The following is a 20,999-nucleotide window of genomic DNA, read 5'->3' on the forward strand; positions in this document are numbered from 1 at the left end:
TTAACCCTCAGAAGCACCATCAAATTGGTATCTAGTATATGCAGAAGCTGTTCAGATCCCAAAGTCAGCTCCTAGATGTTCACACACAGTCAAGAGAAATCTGGTGATTAGAAATACAAGCAAAAGGGGTGTATGTCTCTATCAAACCAAAGAAAAAAGGCTTTTAAACCGGTTCCTTCAAGCTTGTCTGTACTGCCACTTCACTCAAAATATTTTTGAAATTTCAATGTCCATTTACCACTATTTTAACTGACCCCAAACTCAATATTTGCATTTCATTTAGAATGTGTGCACAAAACTGCAGTTTAAATGAAGATAAAGAAATCCCTAGCATTGTAATTGCAATCAACAAAAATGTCCAGAAGTTTTTATCAACACATGAAGTGGCTTTTTTTTTTTTTCTCCTTCATTTGCCAACAGTTTATTTCAGTAAAACAAAATATCAGGTTCAAAAAAATGTAGTGGTAGGATGTGAGGTCTGGAATTTTGGAAGAAAACTGTGGTTTAAAATTGCAGGCATGTCTACACTATAGAAAGTGTAAATAAGAAAGTTTCAGATTCCTCATATTTTTCTAAATGTAGATAACCTAAAATAGTTTCTAATTGGTTTGAAAAATTTTCTTAAATGGGTTTTATTTCTTAATATATGTGCTTATAAATTTAACATTATATAATATGTCCAAACACAGACTTATAGATTTTGAGAGGTCCTATTAATTTCAGAAACAAGTTTTATTTACTTGAGGTAAATGAGATGACAACTCTAAAACAACTACTTACAAAATTAGTGGGGATACTTTTTTATTTTATGTACCAGGTATTAACCTTGTCTGTTTCAATTTAGAATTATGTAATACTAATTTAAAGAACTACTTAATTGAGGAATTTAAGCTCATTAACTTTTAATTGATGTTTTACAACACGAATGTAAACTAATGCTATTAAGTTTTCCCCAGCTCAAACTAAAATAACCTAAAAGTTTAATTCCTTAGAAAAAAAAAAAAAAAGAAGAGAGCCTTCACTGTTGTGAATAGAAGCATACATACCTTGTCTATGATCTTTTGGAAGTGGACTTCCACAGTACAACTCTGGATGTCTGCATGTTGATCAGAATTATGGATCAGCACAGAGAGTTTTTTGGATCTGATTTTTTGTGCTCGATATCCAAACACGAAAAGCATTGAATCAATGACATTGGATTTTCCACTGCCATTTGGCCCAATAATACATGAAAAACGCTGCATAATAGAAGGAAAAAAGGTGATATTCAAAGGGAAAAAGATCCTGCTGGTGTACATCACTACATTTGTGAAGTTTAAAACACAATTATTCCTAGTGCATTAGTCTGCACACTATTTGATAGCTTAGTTTTCCCTGCCAAAGGTAAAGCTCCACAACTTATTTAATAAAAAACCCACACCTCAGCTTTTTCAATTTTAACTTGTTAACTGAAAGCAATACTGCTTTTTAGTAAGCATGTTTGCAAGGAAAGTTTCATGATTAGCCACGTAAGTCTCTTGTGGGCACTAAAAATATTCTCATTCTTCAGACACAGCCCTAAAAGTTCTCCAGCAAACGAAATAAAGAGAAAAGTGTGCTTTTTTAAGGTTTACTGACAAGTTAAAATTGTACAGTATCAGAAAGTTCCACTTAACTCTTTTCTCTACTGTCCAGTAATGAAAATTCAGAATTTCACTATATAAGTAATTCTAAAACTTGAATATTTTCCAGTTATTTTGAAGGCAGCTTACATGAAAATACAGGAAAGAATACTACCATATAGCAAAGTCTTGCCTCCATTTAAAAATGCTTAAGGTAAAAGAAAGATACCTTGTGAAAAGGTCCCAAAGTTTGCTCCCCTGCATAGGATTTGAAGTTCTGGTTTACAATATGAGTTATCATGAGACGAGGAGCGCCAGCTTCATTGGTCATTGCGGGAGGTGGGGGAGGAGAGATGCTACCCAAAATCTCTTCTAAACTTTGATTATCAAGCACCTCACTTGAGACTGCTAAAAACCATTTGAAATAAACAGAAAAGAAGGAAAAAAAAAAAAGAGACTGTAAGCTGTCAATGACTAGACATCTTTAAAAATGTTAACTGGAAAAGCAAACACCCTTTCTACAGGAACCAAACCTACACTTTTGCCCACAATTATTAAAATAAGTGGAATTAAAATTCTTCTTTCCCTGAACTGACTCTTTAAAAAGAGATACTTAAGCTGCCCCATCGATGCACTAGTGGGTTTGTTCTTTCATTACGTAATTCTTATTCTAACACACTTCAATAGGCACTCTTGCAATTACAATAGCTACAACCATCACAATAAGCCTACAAATCTGAAACAGGCAAAGTCTTTCTAATTAATAAGTGCAAAGCCACATTTCAAGCGTGCTCACAAGTCACTCTGCAAGATTTGGGGATCGCTGCACAATGCTCTGAAAGCTGTAATGACAGCACAACTACTCTGCAAAGACAGGAAGTTTGTTACGAAAACAAACTGGCCCCCTGGATATCAGCTAGCTGTAAGCAAAGCAGCTTTTCAACAGTTACTAGCAACTTTTTCTTCAAATAGACAATAGTTTTTGACACCAATTTCAACATATTAATGAATTTGTCAAACACCTTGCTTCAATAATCGCATATCTGGCTACCTGAAGAGACACACGCAGCTGTTTTTCCAGACGTTTCCAGCAAAAACTCAACTCGAGAAACTCAATAAAATATACTGTTTCATGAAAAAGAAAGTCAAATCATTTTAAGAGTTAAGTAAATAAACTTGACATTTACTCCATTCCAAGAAATCCCATACCACTGGTTGCATATAAATTTGAAAAACCCTGCTGTTGTTCCCCAATCTCAAGTACAATGTTACAGATGAGGAATATGCAATAGGCTTTATTAGGAGAAAGTCTACAAGCTGCTTTTGCACTTGTACTAAAAATCATTGGCCCAAACAGTTTAACTCTTTGCAAGTCCTCTTTACCATTTGAAAAGCAGTTTAAACTTGCCTGAAGTCTAAGTTTTCAGTATGCCTTTCTAAAAGGGAAAAAGAGTAAATCCTATCCAGAACAGTTGGTAAATTTGTGTGAAACAGGCACTATCATCAAGTTTATGCCCCATCCAAATCACAATCCTCAGACCTACCTTGTGGAGGTACTTCTTCCAGCTGCCTGTCACCTTCCTTTTCCACTTCCATATCACTGGTAGACTCCTCTAAGGGCTCTCTGTTTTTCCGATGGGCTGCTGTCGAGGTTTTGGTGCTCTTGCTTGGCATGATCTCTGCTGGCTGTTTCCCTTCTACTCCAAGCAATCAAGTTACTGAAGGGGATCTATCTCCTTTGCTAACAAACGACAAAACCCTGTGATCTAAGCATTGAGCTACAATTCTCTAAGGAATATACCTACATGTTTGCCCAGATGTTTGACTAATTTAGAAACTAACGACTAGAGATTGTTTTGAAGACAAAAATCCAAATTTGGAACAAAACCTCAAGAGTAACCTCAGAACAACACACTTCAACATGCATCACCCCCAAAAACAACGGGCCAACCCTAATCTGTAAAAACAGCACTAATCTGCCTACTGAAAACTCATACAGCCATGTTCAACGCAGTGACTATGCTCAGAGAAAGCAACTGTGATGCTGGAGGCAAAAGAGTTAAAGTCACATTTGCAATAATAAACTAAGTAGCCACACGTCTGTACTCTTCTGGAAGCCCTCTTTACGTACACTTTCAGACCTGACACACACTTTATTTCCAACAGTACATGCTGACTATATATCATATATATATATATATATATATATATATATATATATATATATATACATATATATAAACTAAAAGACTTCTGTAATTATAGCAAAGACTTGACTCAAACAGTTTAAATTAACACACTCATTTGGCAAAATATAACACAACCACTACTGCCAGCATTCAACGTTGAACAGAGAAAGCAAAACAAACTACCTTCATCTAGTTGTGATGTTCAAGTTAACTGATCACGAACGAAACATAAAAGTTCATCAGCTGGCACTCAAGCACAGCTCCCCAAAAGTACGAATAAAAAGCAAGCAATGGGAAGAAAGATGACTGCAGGAGCAAAACTCTCTCCAAAGAGCTTAAATCGCAGCAAGTGGCGAAGTTAAGTTCGCAGAAAAACAGACATGAGAAAGTTTACTTCTCACAAGATAAAAAACTGACGTGGTTAGAAAGTCATCTCACAATTGGTGCCAATCATTTGACGTTTTCAGACCTACCCCCAACCCACACTCTCATGAGAGTCCTTCATTTGGGACAATGGAGGGGGGAAAATAAGAGAAAGAACTCATTTTAAGGCAATTTCAGACTACGTCCCTGTTCAGAACTGTTCCACAATGGCTGTCTCGGACAATTACAGCCTCTCAAAGTACTAGATTTATTTTTTTTTCCAAAACTGCTCCACTCCAACGGAATTGTGCAATATAGACGTATTTACCTTACCAACCCTTCCCTCCCCCCCTCCCCCGACACTTCAACAGAACGAACAAGCCTAACTGCTTGACCCCAGCTTTAAAATCGCGATAAATCAGCTGCCACATATTCTCCCTAACGAATATAACAAATTCGTGTCCAGCCCCTCCCCCGAGTCAGCTCGAAGGTGTTTGTTAAAAGCATCTCTCAGCCATCTCCTGCCAAGTGCCGGTTTTGTTACGAGGATGGCAAAAAAGAGAGTGAGAGAAGAACAGAAAGGCTTTACTTCGTAACAGACGGTTACACTGCGACAAATCATGTCAGAGCAAAGTTTTCGGCTTTTTTTTAATCCATCCGTTAATCTAAGGAGTCTAACAGCACCCCTGTCAGGGTCTTTCCATGTCGGTATGGACTTTCTTGGTATTTCTTTCTCGTACTTCAAGGAGGAGGCAAAGCTAGTTACGGAAGAGTCGCTGCTTTACAAGCACATTAAAATCGGGCCTCCACGCTACCGAAGGGTATCCCGGCACTTCCTCCCTCCCAGCTGGGTCTCAGATTCACCGTCCTCAGAAGTCCCTAAGAGCGCAGCGGGAAACCGTGGGCTTTCTCCCTGGGGCCGCAGAAGACCCTCTCTTACCTCCCCTCCTCAAACTCATCTACCGACACCAGGCAGGAGGGACGCGCCGAGCGCCGTGCCCCGCCGGGAGCGAGGATGGAGCAGCCGCCAGGCAGCCCGAGCCCCTCGGGAAGAGCCCTGAGGCGGGGCAGCCCCCGCCCGACCGTCCGGGCCCGCAGAGAGGGGCTGCCGCCGCCTTTCACTCCTTCAGGGGGAGGAGAAAAGAAACAAAACAAGGCGCGGGGCAGAGCCCACCGCCCGCATGACCTCCCCGTCAGCATCCCCCTGCCCGGGGAAGCGCCCTGAGGACGTCCTCGCCGCCCCGCTCGCAGCGGGTGAAGCCCCCAACTCCACCTGCCCTCAGGCGAACCGCCGGCGCCTCTGCCCGAAGCCCTGCCCGCCGAGCCACCCCGCACCGCCCGCCGAGCCGCTACCTTGGAGGACTGTCGGCGTCCGCGCCTGAGCGAGGCTGCGTGTGGCGGCAGGGCGGGCGGCTCCAGCTCCCGCCGCGGCTCGGCAGCTTCCACACTCGAAAATGGCGCCCAAACGGCGAACTCGAACCGAAATTCGTTAGAAAAGCGCGGGGCATGCTGGGAAGGGAGGGGGCCGGCCTCCCGCGGGTTTGAAAGCGGGGGCAAAAAAAGCCCCGCTCCCGCGCCATCTTGTTTTCCGTTAGCGCACGGTAGGGCTGGGCGGGAGGGGAACGGGAAACCAGCTCCCTCGCCGCGGGGAAGGGGCTTCCCGGGGCGGGAGGAGGAAAAGCGTGGCGACTGGAGGTGCCAGCGGCCCCACGGCCGTGCCCGGGCGGCCCCCGGGGCAAAGGATTTATCTGACTTGTAGAAGTAGGTCAGTGGGCGGCGCCTGGTTGCTCGGCAACGCGTGGCGAGGTGGCGGGGCCGGAGCGGCGGCGCGAACGGGCGCCGGATAACAAAGCAGTATAAAAACCCCAAAAAAGTCACCCAAAAAAAAAGAGCAAGGAGTGGGGACACGCCGGTTTTAAAGCCGCATTGATTAGTTAATTAGCGGGTGGTGCAGTCACGCCAGAGGGCCGTGTCACCTGGTCGGGGAGGGCCCGTGAGGTGGCGATGGAACGAGGAGGAGCAAGTCTCGCGGGAAGTAGCCATAGAGACGGAGGCGCTTGGCCGCGGGGGGAGCGGGCAGCCGGCAGCCGCCGCCTCGGCTCTGCCGCTGCGGAGGCTCCGCGGGACGGGGAGCAAGGCAGCGTTAGCGCGGAAGGCACTGGGGCCTGGGAGGCGGCCGCTGAGGCGGAGGTCCCCGCCACTCTGCGCTCTCCCTCCCGCTGCTGGGGCAGGTAAAGGCGGCGATCCTCCTCCTCCTCCTCGGCTCGCCGTCGGGGGAGGCTGCCGGGCGGCAGGTCTGACTCACCGCCGCAGTGGGCGAGGGGGTCGGGAGTCGCGACCCCTGTCTCGGCGTGGGAGGAGGGTTGGATGGAGGAGAGAGAGAGCTCCGGGAGGCAACTGAGCGGCGAGATAAGGGCGGGGGAGGCCTGATCCCCGGCTCCGGACGGCCCCGAGGGAAACGGGCACCGGGATTCGCCTAGAGAAAGCGGGGCGGAGGGAGGACGGTGCCTGGCGGGGGCGCGGAGAACGTGCCGCTCAGGAAGCTGGAAACTTGGGGGGAAAAAGGTTGTGTTGGCACGGGCGGAGCGCGGGCTGTGCCGTCTGCTGTGCGTGAGGCAGCCCCTCGGGTTCGGGAACGGGACGCTGATGGGGCGGGAAGAGCTGCGGGGAGCCGAAGCCGGCCTGAGGGCAGCCGTGCTGTAAGAGGCGAGCTCCGGCCCTGCCACCGCCATCTACGGCCTTTCCTTCCCTCCGTTCCGCCCCCGCCTCTTGCTCAACCTCCCGCCGCCGCCTCTGATCCTCGGCTCCTCGTTCAGCAGCTCCGGAGGGGAATCGGCCGAGGGGAAGAGAGGGCGAGGCGGGCCCGGGGCGAGAAGCCTAGCCAAACTGCACCGTCCCAGAGTAACTCCTCGTTATCGCCCGGTCTTTTCCAAAACTAGTAAATGCTTTCGACTAACCTGCTGTTGGACGCATCGTGGAGCTGTGTGTAGCGTGTGTACTGGGATGGGTAAGGATGGATGTGGCTGTTGATGACAGCAGGTGAGCTGTGCGACGTTAAGGGTGAGCATTCTGCCTTTTAGGGGCACGAAAACAGTGTTTGAACCGTTTGGAAGAATCGTAATAAAGTTCTGGTCTTGACTTTGAAAGGGAAATAGCAGAGCTCCGTGTGGTGTGGCGCAGGGAGGGAGCGCAAGCTGGAAGCTGACAGTAAGGACAGGCCTGTTGAAACTGTAACATATTCAAAAACTCCCAAGCAGCAAATGAAAAAGTGGGTTTAGCAGGTGTGTCCTCACAGAAAATAGAAGCAGGTAAGATCCCTGGGTCCAAATAATGTGAGGTATCTGTTAAGTGGGAGAGATGCTCACGTTAAAGCGGAGAATAAATCTTGGAAGCTGTGTACAAATCTTACTGTTTCTGTTTGGGGATTTAGTTTTGGAATTAGTGGCACAGAGACTAGCCCTGACACTGATCAACAGAAAACATTATGGGGTATAAGCAAGAGCAGGCTGCCCAGGGAGGTTGTGGAGGCTGCTTCTCTGGAGGGCTTCAAAGCCCACCTGGACATGTTCCCATGTGACCTGATCTAGGTGGAGCTGCTTTGGCAGGGGAGTTGGACTGGATGGATCTCTAAAGGTCCCTTCCAACCCCTACCATTCTCTGATTCTGTGATTGCCACCATACAGAAGGCAAGGACGTGATTAAAAGGCTACTGGGAAAGGTCTTTGCAAACTTAGGCCCCTTTTAAATGCCTTGATAATCAGGCTCCTTATGCAGTTTCTTGGAGAAGAGTAAGAAAAGGAAACAAGACATTCAAATAGGAGAGATATAATTCTTTAAAAAGAAACATCATGTGTGTTTATCAATTAATGTAGAGTAGGGTTGTAAATATGTTATTATTTGGGCACAAAAAATAATGGTTTATGGCTATTATCCCTTTAGTGCTGCTTAAATTCTGCACAGTAACCATTTAACACACAGTCATTTTTTGGGGGGGTAAAGATTCCAGATGATTAGAAGGCCAGATTGCATCATTATGCACTCTGCATACTATACTACCTCGTCCCTCTCTCTTGCTCTACTTCTTTCCATCCTGGAAGACAGAAGAACCTTGGTCAGTGCCTTTACCCTGTGCAGACTCAAGAAGGAAAGTGACGAGAGGGTGGGACCCCAGTGAACTGCTCATGGAATTCCTGTGTTGCAGTAAAGTATCGCAGACATTCAACCAGGAGTGGACGAAAGACAAGAGTGTGGTCTCATTTTGTCACAGCAGGATTATTTTCACAGTATGGCTTTTTCCTCTGAATTTTTTCACTAAGCATGAAGTGCCTGGGAAAGTTTGTGATTCCCTTACAACCTTGCAAAAAGGCTTTTCCCTTGCAACCTTGGTGGCTGTGTGTCAGCACAAGAGATCTTCAGTCTTTCAAGCTATAATGTTTCTCTATTTTCATTTCTGTTATTCAACAGTGTGTTCCTAGGGTCAGCTGTGCTGAGATTGACCAGTGTGTTTTCACTAAGTGATCAGATAAATATACATTTGGGTAGTGTATAAACAGCATTCCCTTAAAACTCAGGTCTGTTGGTGCTTATTTTGCCACTAATGTAATGTTTCCTGTTTCAAAACTTTTTATTTTGGTATTAGTTGGGATTTTTGATTTTGGCTACTTATATGTGTGTTTTGTTTTGTCTTTTTTTACAGTTACTCATATCTTTTTTTTGTAATGCTTCATCTGAATAACTGAAATGAGACTGAAGACTTCACTTTTAAAGGAACCAAAACATATCCTTTGTCTCAGAATAAGCTTGTTAATTCTGAATAGCCTCTTTTCCAGAAAAGATTTCTTTATTGTAACTATCAGAGGAAAATATTCTTAAGTTCCAGGTGGCTTTTTTTTTTTTCTTCTTTTCCTTTTCTTTACCTCTTCTCTGCAGCATTTAAGGGCAACATTTTAAGAGATGTTGAAGCCTATTAGGTAATACCTTTTCTTCAGGAGCTATCAATGTTTTGTTAGAGAGTTTTGACTTTTCCTTCTGATTTTTAGTGTTAAGTTAAAAGCTTGCCCAGACAGTAAATGGAAGTAGTGATATACCTACTTGCTTGTAATAAGACATGCATGTAAAGTGGATGTAAACATCATTTTTCTACTGATAAATTAGACACCTCAACAATTTATATATGATGTAGTGTTAATAAACTGTCACATTTGACTGAGAGTTGGGTATTTTGCACTTGCACTAAGGCCCGTCTAGAGGTGTAACCCAACATTGCAGCTGTATTCACCAAGCATGCATCATGACAGGAATTGTAGGTTTATGTGGTAGTTTGCTTTACTTTTTGCTATTTTTTTCTCTACCAGCTCTTCTCTTGACACAAAGATCAAAAAAAGAATGAAGAATCATATCTTTTTATGCATCACATTCCATATAATCTTGTCAAAATAGTCCCCATGTACTGTGCCTTGTGTTTTGTATTGCCTGGATTGTAGCTTGTAAGGTTATTGTTAACTATCAAAGTTTTAAGACTTCCTTAATTTAATTAAACATAAAGAATTAGTTAGCTGTGTGGGATGGACTACAGCTGACGAGTTATATTCCTGCAGTGATGATCACCAAGTCATGAAATGGAACCTTTTAACTAGTGAGACTACTCCAGTAGTGAAACTTCCAGATGATATTTATCCTTTAGATCTTCACTGGTTTCCCAGAAGTGTAGGTGGGAAGAAGCAGTCCCATGCTGAGAGCTTTGTTCTAACAAGTTCTGATGGTAAGTCAGTTTACAATGTTTCTGATTTCATACCACTTTGTGCTCATGTCAATACATGAGAAGTAGTTTGTAGTTTAATAGTCTGCAATAAAGCAACTTCAAATACGTGCACTGGTGTAAAAGTGATCATTGCTTCGTATTTAATACATGGTATTCCTGTCATTTTCTGGGACACCTTGTCAAACCTCTGTCAGCAAGTACATAGCTTTTAATGTATGGTCAATTTCTACCATCTATTTTTCAGTTTCACAAAGCAGTAGCCTTTAATGTGTCTGTACTGCTTACACAAATATCAGATCACATGTGAAAACTGATGACCACGTTGCTGAAATTGCTGAGCTGTGATGTTGAATATCAATGTGGCCCATTTCTTGGATGTGTTGCATGTCTTGTATCTGTCTTCTGTGGAGTCTTGAGTAGCCCTCTGAAGCATCTAGTTTTGTCTGTTGCCAGAGGTATAAGACTAGTATATAAGCCTTCCATACTGAGAAATGTATATATACCTGTGTGTATCCAATAAACTTCTGGTTGTCCAGTGTACTAGTCCTAGACTCTGATTCAATATAGTAGCTGCTGTGTTCCAGTAGACAGATTCTAGTTTGTGGAAGGGAGGCAAGACCAAGAAGGTTTGATGATTGCTTGATTGGTCCTCAAAGAGATTAGGAATTGATTTTGCTTGACTTTAGTCCAACCCCCCTGCTAGAACAACTTTTGCCCTTTGTTTTTTTTCCTCTCATCCCTTTTCTTAAATGAAAAACAATTTGGAGTCTCTTCTTGATCCAATCCTTTATTTGAACAAAATATGACAAATAATTATAAACCTTTTTTTTAACACTGCCCAACTATTTTTTGTCATCTAACCTAGAGTGACCATCCTGGCATTCTAGCTAATGTGGAAGTGTTTATAAAGATTTCAGCTCCAAGACATGGTGAGAGGAAGGTCAGGAAAATGCTGTCTCCACTGTAACATGAACCAAAGAAACTGAAGATTACTGAACGAGAAAAAAGTTCAGTGAGACATGTAAATGATTGTGTAGTTACATCTCTGTTAGAATTCATATGCACTGAGGGTCTTATCACTTCTGTCATTGTCCAGCTTTTGGAGAGCAGCTTGGTTAACTTTCACTTTCTTTTAATGCAGCTGTTGCTTGCTTGCTTGCAGCACAAACTGTTTTGGTTATCTTTGCCAACAGTATTGCAGCGGGATTTGGGGTTGGGTTTTATTTCTTTTTACAACTACATAGGCCCTTCATATTGCCTGGTCCTCAGCAGAACCCTCATGCTTATCATCATAGTGGGGGTCTAGGTACTTCTGATCAAAGTCTGTGATCCACTGACTTCCTCCCTTCTTTCCCAAGATGACAAAGCCTGTAGTTCTAGCCTGGTGATCAGCTGTCAGATAGTTTTATGTTGTTCTGTGCATTTGTGTCAGACCTTGCATTCCTTCTGTACATCTGGGGCCTTTATTGCTATTCCTGTCATTAATCTGAATGCTGCTGTTTTGCTGGCATATCACAGTGGGACACAGAACTGAGCTTTGCTGCATGAATTGCTATTCAACTAAATGCTTTGTGGTCATTACAGAGCAGTAGATGCTCTCTAGTAGGAAGGCAACGTGTGACATTGTGGAAGGAAGACAGAGTGTAATTAGTATTTAAGTGAACAGAGTAAGTCCTAATTTCTTCATATATTTATGGAGTACTTAATGTAAACAAAAATAAATGAAGAAACTGATCTAGAAACTATTTTCCCTTAAATTCTCTTCCCTGAGAAAATGAGGCTTCCATGACCAGTGTTGCAGGGGGACTGTCGGCAGACAATCAGTAACTTTGGAGCTCCTTGGTGGGTTTTATGGAAAGAGGCAGCTCTGTGATGGAAAAACAGCAAATTGGTGAACACCTCAGCTGCAGGCAGTCCAGACAGGGAGGGATGTTATGCCTGTCCTCACTAAGGGGAAACATCCAGCAGCAAAAGCTGATGTAGTTTGCTGTAACTTACGGAATGACTTTGCCCTAATTCATTTGCAGGTCACAGCTAGAAATTCATCTCTGCTCTTACAAGGATTTTTTCACCTAGATAACTGTTGTTTAGGACTAAAGAAGTAGCTCTCTGCATTAATCATGGAGTTAATCCTGAATATTGAATTTCTAGAAAGCTTTTCATGGGGTATATTTGCTAAAAATCATCGTGTTTTGGTTGGGTTTTCTTTTTTTCAGTGACATTGAAATACAAACCAGTGCTAACATAATTTATGAAAGAATTAATTAGGATAAAAGCCTAATGTAGAAAAGGTCCAAGTTTTTCAGCTTCTCTTGTAAAGGTTTTTGTTTTACATCTGCAGGGGAATTGTTGCATTGTAGAAGTGCTTGATGCTTAATTGCTACTTTCTTAAACCTTATATGTAAAGGTTTGTGTAACTGTTACTTGTATAGCACATCTCACACATCAGGCCTGCAGTTATCCTGCAACAGCTAATTCATCTCTATGATAAGGATTCCTTGAAATTTGCTGAATCCAATGGAAATGGTGTATAATGCCTTTACAGGGTTGCATTAATTCCTGGTTGAACTCCAGATGTTTGTGAAATTAGAGCAAATGTAAATTCAATCCTCTTGGGTTTTCTTCTGAGTTGTATCTCTTGTGGGATATTGTTCTTTTACTTCCTACTTACGTTGATCTTGTTGCTGCTTTTTCACCAAAATAAAGATTATGTTAAACTTTAAACTGCTCATTAAGCACAAATCACAAGTGAATAGACCTTTTCCAACTATTTATGCTATTGATAATTTTACATTAAGTCAGCATTTAAGAGTCTTTGAAAAGTAATGAACAAAACATATATGTTTTACATTCTGTGTTTGTATAGGCTGCTAATCTCCCACTTGAAATTCCTCCAAAACTGGGGAGTCACTTTGAGGACAGTTTCTGGCTTCAGTATGTAATAAAAATAAAGGAACGGTGTTTTAAAAATCTGAGATGTAAATTGAGATCAAGTTGAATCACTTTTATCATCTTGAAGCATACAGCTAAAATTTTCCCTTTCCTGATTGTGTGTAAGGCAGAAAGTTCTAATTAGAAAGCTTCTACTGCCTCAGTGTGAAGTTGAAGAAGAGAAGGCAGAGAAATCCATCAAACACATTGCTTTTGGAGCAACCTTTATGAGTGAACACAGTGAAAAAAGCAGTGTCTAATGAGTCACATCGTTTGACTGTCATCAGCTGTAAATTCACGTGTTGGAGAAGTGAAGAAGTGGCAGAAGTCAAGATAATATCCATGTTTCATCCCTGTTCTACATAACAGTATTATGATACAGGCTTTAACTGTGTGAAGACGTATTTTGCAGATGAATTCTATCTTAGTGCCTAAGCTGGACCTGCTTTTATAGCAAACTGTATTCCTTTGTGCCAGGCTGCAATTTACTATGTTTCACTACTTGAAAAATGCCTTGTGAAAGAACTCAGGTCTTGTGGAGTGGGACAGGGTGCAAAAGGAGTTGAATGTTTTGCTGTGTAACCGGATTTTATCCTGTACTCCGTGACATGGCCCACAGCTTTCCTGAGAAAGTGACCTAACCCAAGCATTCAGTTGCTTGCCAACTGTCTGCTCTTTCATTTGAATTTATTTTTTCTCTTCTGTGTTGAGTGATTTCCTTACAGAAACGTTGAGGTCTCACAGATTCCACCTGGGTCAGCGGAAGCTATTATTTCAGTATAGAAGATGTCATACGATCTTTTGGATCCTTAACAAAGTCATCTGAAATGTTTCAGGTGGATACACTGTTGAGTTAGAGCTGGGGGGTATGTGAGCTCCTAATTTGCAAAGACCACACCCTCTTTTTCCAAGGGAAATTAGTGAAATACATCCATAAAGGCTGTGAAGCACTCAGCCACTTATATAATGAATAGTGAAGGTGGTGGCACGAGAAACTTCATAGTCCTACAATCACACACCCAGAATCACACAGAATCTTAAGGGTTGCAAAGGACCTTGAAAGTTCATCCAGTGCAACCCTCGTGCCAGAACAGGACCACCTAGAGTAGGTCACACAGGAGCTCATCCAGCTGGGTTTGAACATCTCCAGAGAAGGAGACTCCACAGCCCATCTGGGCAGCCCCTGCCAGTGCTCCCTCACCTCAACAGGGAAGAAGTTTGTCCTTATGTTTCTTAGGAACCTCTTCTGTTCCAGCTTGTACCTGCTGCCCCTTGTCCTATCATTGGCCATCACTGAGCACAGCCTGGCTCCAGCCTCCTGACACCCACCCTTGATGGATTTGTAAACATGAATGAGCTCACCCCTCAGTCTCCTCTAAGCTACAGAGCCCCAGCTCCCTCAGCTTTTAGATTTAAGTATTCTGTACTGAACTGAGTCTTGGCTACACATAGAACAAGTACACTGTGCATTGAAACAGACAGGTGATCAGAAAAGAAACCATGTTTTTCATACAATGTTTTAAAACCAGGAAAGGTTGTTTTGGCAATTTAGTTGGAGAAAATACAGTGTTTTTGACATTGAATTACTGTGATTCCAGTTATTGCTTGTACACAAAAAAGAGAAGCTCTCGGGTCTGACAGATGTGCTGTACAATAACTGGTGCCTTAATTATGTAAAATGTATTTTATAATTATACAGTAATGTATTGCATTAAATGCAGAATGCCAGTACTGAAAACTTGAGGAAACTCAAAATTAACTGAATGAGAAAAAATGGTCTTAGTCATAATGTATTAATTCTGCGCATTCAGAAACAAATGGGATTAACCATCTGCTCAGAGCACTCGGGTAGATGTAAATATTAGTGATAAAGAAAAGCAAAAATGTATAGTTGTGTGTGATGTTTAAACTGATCTGTTCAAATAAACCCTTCTGTGCAAAACATTCCTTTTCTTCCTGTTAAAAACCACTTGCTTTGAAGCCTTGCATTGGCTGAGATTTGGCTGGATGATTGTGCCTTTTTGTTTATGTACTTAAAAGTAACATCAAGACCTGAGATTGTGTTAATTTGAGTAATATTATGGAGAGCCCTGATGTACATTTCAAGGTTATTCAGTGACAAACCTAGAATGCTTTTGCTTTGTTTTTTGTCTGGCTTTGGTTGTTGGTTTTGGTTGGTTTGTTTTTTACAAAACCTGAAGTGTGAGTTAAAACATGGGAAGCCAGGACACAGCCAGGCTGTGTTAAGCTTTTGGCAGCGCAGGCCACCTAAGTGTTACTACTGTGATTTGAGGGTGTATTCAAATATATCTTCAACTTTTTGCCTTTTATGCAGATCATTAACTCTGTATCACCTCTGTACACATACTGGTCTTGATAATGTGGTGCTTTGCTGAAACTGGGAGGTATTTAGTTTCCAGTTCTGTCTCATCAGGTGTGGCCTGGTTTATAACTTATATTCCCAAGCAGGATGTTATTAAGACAAAAATCATCCACTCTGAAGCGATGGAGCATTTGCACACCCCTAGTGTGAGGTATCTGCATATCTCAAAGAATCCTGGTCACTCTGGAGGTTGCTTGTTGTGTCTAACAGATTAGATAAAGCAATTTTTAAGGAATTTTGGGTTTGAAGTCATTAATTTGAATCACTGAACTATTCTAAGCGATGTGTTTGTTCTGCTATATGTTTCCAAGTCCTCCTTTGTCTGCTCTTTGGTCCAGTTTAAATTTGATCTTCCTGGATTTAAGTAACATCCCTCATTTGGAAAGAAAGACTTCCTCATGCCTCTGTTGAAATCATTAATAGCTTTGTTTTTGGCTTCTGTGAATTTCCATAACAGCCCCATAATGCAAGCAGTCGTACTTCCTCAGAGCAACACACTCACCAATGGTCAGATTGCTGTAGCTTTTCCATTATTCTTTCAATGTTGAGTGATTTTTCAGATCTTAAAGAGAAAAAAACAACCCACCCAAGGGCTCTCCTGGGCTGCAGCGTGTGTACCTCTGTTTGTTAGCTCTCAGACAATGAAATAACATCAGGCAGTTGTGACCCCAGAGAAACAAGCAAACTTTAGAGGGACCTGAGAAAATGAATAGGCAAAACAAAGATTATAGGTACCAAAACCAACAAACAACATTGTAGCTAGTTTCAGAGTAGTTCTGCAGGAGCTGTTTGTTTGGGCTAATCACAGCCGTGAGCAATATATTTGCATGTTTTGTTCTTTTGTTGGTTTGTGTGTGTGTTTTTAAGAGAAGATAACACAGTTATGGTCAAAAATACCCATTCACAAAAATAGGTGTACTATTTGTATCTTGAACTTTTTGGTTTTTTAGGGAAGTTCCACTTGATTTCAAAGCTAGGAAGAGTAGAGAAAAGCGTGGAAGCCCACTGTGGAGCTGTACTTGCAGGAAGGTGGAATTACGAAGGGACAGCTCTGGTTACAGGTAAGCACTGGCAGAGCAAATCAAGTGTTTTGAAAACCAGCAGAAGAGCTCTTTCCAAAGGAAGCCTGTTGGTTTTTCGATATGCCAAGTTGACAAGCCATGGAGAAACGTAAGGATACAAAAATACACTATTCAAATCTATGAAAAGGAAGTGCTTTCAATAAACTATGAAGAATGTAAATGCTTCCTCCTGTGGGATCAATACAATAGAATGGTTTGGAAAAATAATCTTGGACCTACATTTAGAAGATGTGATCCTAAATTTCACAGTTTATATTGCAGTTATGTTGCATTTGAACTAATTAAACTGAGTCTGTGAAGTGTTTACCAGTCCTGCCTAAAATTTTTGTGAGGAGGGGAGAAATGGCAACACAATCAAAAATAGAAATGAAGTTAGCTATAGTAAATGATGTGGTTTACATCTCCTGTACCACTGGGGTTATTAGCACCTTGCTTAATAGAAGTTGATTTTGCATTGTTTGATGAATGCTGTTTTAATAGCATGTTGTCTGTACTGATTAACAGAAGATCTAGGAAAAACATTTGTCCTTTTTAGTGATCTTGTTTATTAGATGTTATTTATTTGGATGTGAGTGTTTTTAATAGCAGAGAGTTTAGATGTTTTTGTAGATGTTCTGTACTTCATAAAGGAGGCCATTAGATTATTTTTTATATCTGTTACAAAAAAGAGGTTGTTAAGTTGGCACATTTATATCCCTCCCTACTGGGAGGTTTTTAGCCAGCAAAGCTTACTTAGGCCTCATGAGCATCTTAAATGTTCCTGTGCTGCTTTTTTTTAATTACTAGGAGTGGTATAGATCCAGCTCCAGTCTAACTCTCTTCTCTGTCGAGACTGGCAGGGAGATGTCCCAGTGTCTGCATCTCTACATGTCTTTTTGTCCTAAATCTTTTGATAATTAGTTGCTTTTGGCCTTTCTCTCAAAAAAAAACCCCTTCTATCTTGATGTTAAGGGGAAGCTAATTACATTCCTGTGATAGACTTCTCCTGTGTGGGATTTTTGTTGGTGTCAGAATTTTCTGCAGCCTCCTGTTGATCGAGGACAGTTCATTTCTTTGGACAAATTCCAACTCAGTCCAGAAGTACTGCAGATAATTTTGGATCTGCTTATTTCCAGACTCAATCTGACTCTTAAAATGATTCTTCAAGGGACTCTGTCTGGCATGTTCCTCTGAAATCCCCCAGGGAGAGAAATATTGTTCTTCCTAAAGCCAGATTTGCCTCAGGAACTTCTCCAAAGGAAAAGTCCAAATTACCTTAAATCTTTTCTTTCTTTTTCTTCTTTTTTTGTTTGGAAAGACACTTGTGGGGAGTGTGGGAATTCGTCACCACATCCAAACAGTGTACTCTGAGAAGATCAACCACCCTTATGCCACAGCTATCCTTTAAGGAAGGATGAATCCTTGATGATGCTGTATCAGTTACAGTATTCTTTATGTCTCTATTTTAACAGGATCAACTGTGCACAAATAAGATTTTTTTAAACCTTTTTTTTCTTACATTATTTAAACACTTAAAGTCTACATTGGCCACATATAAAAACCTAAAATCTGGTAAGTAAATTCACTTTTAATGGAAGAATGGCATTAAACATCTAGGTGCACCTTTTTCCTCATTAATTGAATCTGGGAAGCCTAAATGGAGGCCCTGAGCTGCACGTTTGAAATGTGATAGCACACTAGAAAATCTGTGTTCTTAATGCACACATAGCTATGCTGTACAATGTAGAAGTACTTAAGTAAACTGAGTTTCTTGGTAACATACAGTTACGTTATAAAATCTAAGCCTTCCAAATGGAGCCTTCAGTTATCTTCAGTTTCACCATTTATCAAGTGTGAAGCCTCCAGTTTAATCCATAAAATCTGCTCCTACTCTCTTCTGATTCCTCAGAGACTCATTTACTCAGCCTCTGGGCCATGGAACTGTAAAGATGGAAAGTACTAGCAATGCTGAATAGAAAATGCAGAACTTGGGATACTTAAACAGTGATGGACTTTCTCCTCCCAGGAGTAGCTTCAGATAAGTAGGCTACAGGGATTTCCAGGAGAGGAGGAGGCTTGTTGACAATAACAAAGAAACAGTCTTAAGTATTTTTTCCTTAGTGTGCTCTCTAGTTGTGTGTTAGGAGAACTACATAAATGATATTTACCTCTAAGAAGACCTGGATTTATTTCAAATCTAGTGTTTGCTAGGTAAATACAAGTGCCATGTTTGTTACACTTACTGCATTGAAGTTGATGATTTTTCTCCTAACTTTACAGTTGGTGAAGATGGCCAAGTGAAAATCTGGTCTAAAACTGGAATGCTGAGATCCACTTTAGCTCAGCAAGGTAAGTCAACTTTCTTAAAGCTCCATTAGAATTTTTTAATTTGAGGTATTAGGGAAGATATTTAAATAACAGACCATAAATCTGGCAGCAAGGGTTTGTTTAAGGAACTCAAGGCCTGGATAAACTTAACTAAAATGAAACATAGATCACAGCTGACTACAGGGGGAACTGAATTCATTAAAAAAATATTCTTCAAAATGAAAACTCTTATTGCAACATTTTCAGACAATAGCTCCAGTTCCATCCAAAGCATTCTGGAGAGGTTAAAGAAGGAAAAATTTTAAAATCCAGTTTTTAATATCAAGCTACTGACCCTTACGGAGAAACTGAGAAAAGAAATCTCCCTAAAAGCACTGTAGGAATGCTTAAAAGATGCAAAATGCAGCTAGGTTAGTTCCTCTGAACTTTAAAACTTATACTAGCCCTTGGTGGTTCTGTCTATTTGAACCCAGTAGCTAATTTGGTACATGCAAACAGTCTACTGAAGTGAAACAATCCCGGTGCTAAAGTTTTTTGTTGAACTGGGGCCATAGAGACCTAACCTTGACCTTGGCTTTGTAACTACAGTTTTATACATACTAGACCATCCCAGTTATTTAAGGAAATTTAAAATCACATTAAGTGCAACGGTATAAGCTGCAATTACATATATATACAAATCATCTTTGGTATTTTTAAAGCAGTAGTCATAATTTCTAACACTTTTACACCACTTCAGTGAGGATACTGAGTTAGATTTTGTTTTTCAGGCTTCATACATTGAGATCATGTGGCCTTTTGACTTTTTTTTTAAGAAACCACATGCACCTGGGCTTGTGTTAAATGTCAAACCTTTATCTCTTTCTGAGACAAATTGTCTTCAATTCTTTCAACCTGTTGAAGGCATTTTAACCACAGGAGTGAATGTAAAATGTGTTTCAATTGTGTTAAGGAAGTTGATATTCAGATGTAATGTTTTTGCATGCTTACAGTGTAAGAAGATAAACCACCTGAACTCTAATTTGGGGGAAAAAAGAGAATGGGTCGAAGCATATACTCTTTATTATTTCTCAGTTGATACACTTCAAGGTTTTTTACATTTGATAGGGTGTGAGGAGGCTTCTGCAGTAAGAGAGATGCTCTAATTTGTAATGTGCAAGCTGAATTTTCATTGTTTTCTTAGAATTTCTGGTACAGTATAAAAGTGCAGTTGAGTCCCCATGGAATGATTGTGTTTATGTTTTAAGATAAGATCCTGTGAGGCTCAGAAACCTTTCAACTTTCAATTTATAGGATCTGATTCCCACAGACCCCTCTGTCAGCTAATGACATACCGGGGGTTGGGATCAGAATCACAGGATCTCAAGGGTTGGAAGGGACCTCAAAGGCTCATCCAGTGCAACCTCCCTGCCAGAGCAGGACCACCTAGAGCAGGTCACACTGGAACTCGTCCTGGTGGGTTTGAAAGTCTCCAGAGGAGGAGACTCCACAGCCCATCTGGGCAGCCTCTTCCAGTGCTCCAGAAATTGCTGTATTGTTTAATAGAGGTATATCATGTTTGAGCTAATTTTTCACTGCTTTTGTCATCTCCCTGAGAAGTGAAGGGATTGCCATTGCTGACATTCTTTCTACTCATTCCACTCTTTGTATTAGAAGTAAAGTTTCGGGCTCTTATCTTTGGATGATGGTCCACACATGCCTGTTCTATCTTTGGCTTTTTATTCACTCCAAAAACATGAGCATACATTTTTCCCTTTTTTAGCTTTTTTCAGTACTTATATGGAGCACTCTGGCTACATTTCCTTCTGACATGCTGATGCATGGAATAAAGTTAGTGTGCCCCTGTAGTCTCTACTGCATTCAGACTAACACTAGGATTGTTTGAGGTGAAGTCTGCAGCGTCAGTGGTGCCACCTGCACTTTGCAGGCCAAACATCTGGTTAGTAGGTCCCGTGCTGAGCCCACATTTGCACAGCCTCTCTCAAGGTATCTATCTGAAGTTGCAACTGCTAAGGTTCACAAACCACTGGCTCTCTAACCCTGGAAGTCCCCTACAGAGCCAAAGGTTGTGATCAAGCTGAAAATTAAGTAGAAGGCAGGTGTGCCCTCCTCACTACAATCAGGATTCCTCTGCAGTGCCATTTCTGTGGCTTATCTCGCCAGTGAAGCTGACAGCTTTGCTGATAGCTTCCCTCTTACTCCAAGGTCTGAGAACTTCCAGGGCAAGCAGGCAGCCTCAGGCATCCACCTTAAGTGTTTCATTGCTAGAGCACCTGCTTTGGTCCCGGGAACTATTCTGGTGTCCCTAATTCCAGTCAAGACAGGAGTAATTCCTTGCAGGAAAGTCATGTTCTAAATCCACAGAATCATTTACTTCTTTTG

General features: G+C 41.6%; 2 protein-coding genes across 7 annotated transcripts in view; one reads left to right on the forward strand and one right to left on the reverse strand.

Annotated features, from left to right (window-relative positions):
• SMC4 (structural maintenance of chromosomes 4) overlaps positions 1 to 5,618 on the reverse strand; it is a 36,337-nt gene extending 30,719 nt beyond the window's left edge. The window contains exons 1-4 of one of the 5 annotated variants that reach the window (XM_062005807.1): positions 5,507 to 5,618; positions 3,146 to 3,342; positions 1,831 to 2,006; positions 1,047 to 1,238 (exon numbers count right to left, since the gene is read on the reverse strand). In XM_062005807.1, coding sequence (XP_061861791.1) covers positions 1,047 to 1,238; positions 1,831 to 2,006; positions 3,146 to 3,275 — 498 coding nt within the window. In that variant the 5' untranslated portion in view covers positions 3,276 to 3,342; positions 5,507 to 5,618. Of the gene's footprint in view, positions 1 to 1,046; positions 1,239 to 1,830; positions 2,010 to 3,145; positions 3,343 to 3,973; positions 4,391 to 5,506 lie in introns of those variants that run through there. The other 4 variants (XM_062005805.1, XM_062005806.1, XM_062005811.1 and 1 more) reach the window with 4 other exon arrangements.
• Positions 5,619 to 9,694: 4,076 nt separating this feature from the next.
• The window catches only part of IFT80 (intraflagellar transport 80), a 44,218-nt gene continuing 32,913 nt past the window's right edge, over positions 9,695 to 20,999 (forward strand). The window contains exons 1-3 of one of the 2 annotated variants that reach the window (XM_010203357.2): positions 9,695 to 9,914; positions 16,179 to 16,289; positions 18,570 to 18,638. In XM_010203357.2, the coding sequence (XP_010201659.2) occupies positions 9,767 to 9,914; positions 16,179 to 16,289; positions 18,570 to 18,638 (328 nt within the window). In that variant the 5' untranslated portion in view covers positions 9,695 to 9,766. Of the gene's footprint in view, positions 9,915 to 16,178; positions 16,290 to 17,607; positions 17,862 to 18,569; positions 18,639 to 20,999 lie in introns of those variants that run through there. The other variant, XM_062005995.1, reaches the window with a different exon arrangement.

Source organism: Colius striatus, chromosome 12, assembly GCF_028858725.1.
Source record: "Colius striatus isolate bColStr4 chromosome 12, bColStr4.1.hap1, whole genome shotgun sequence".
Classification (NCBI taxonomy): domain Eukaryota; kingdom Metazoa; phylum Chordata; class Aves; order Coliiformes; family Coliidae; genus Colius; species Colius striatus.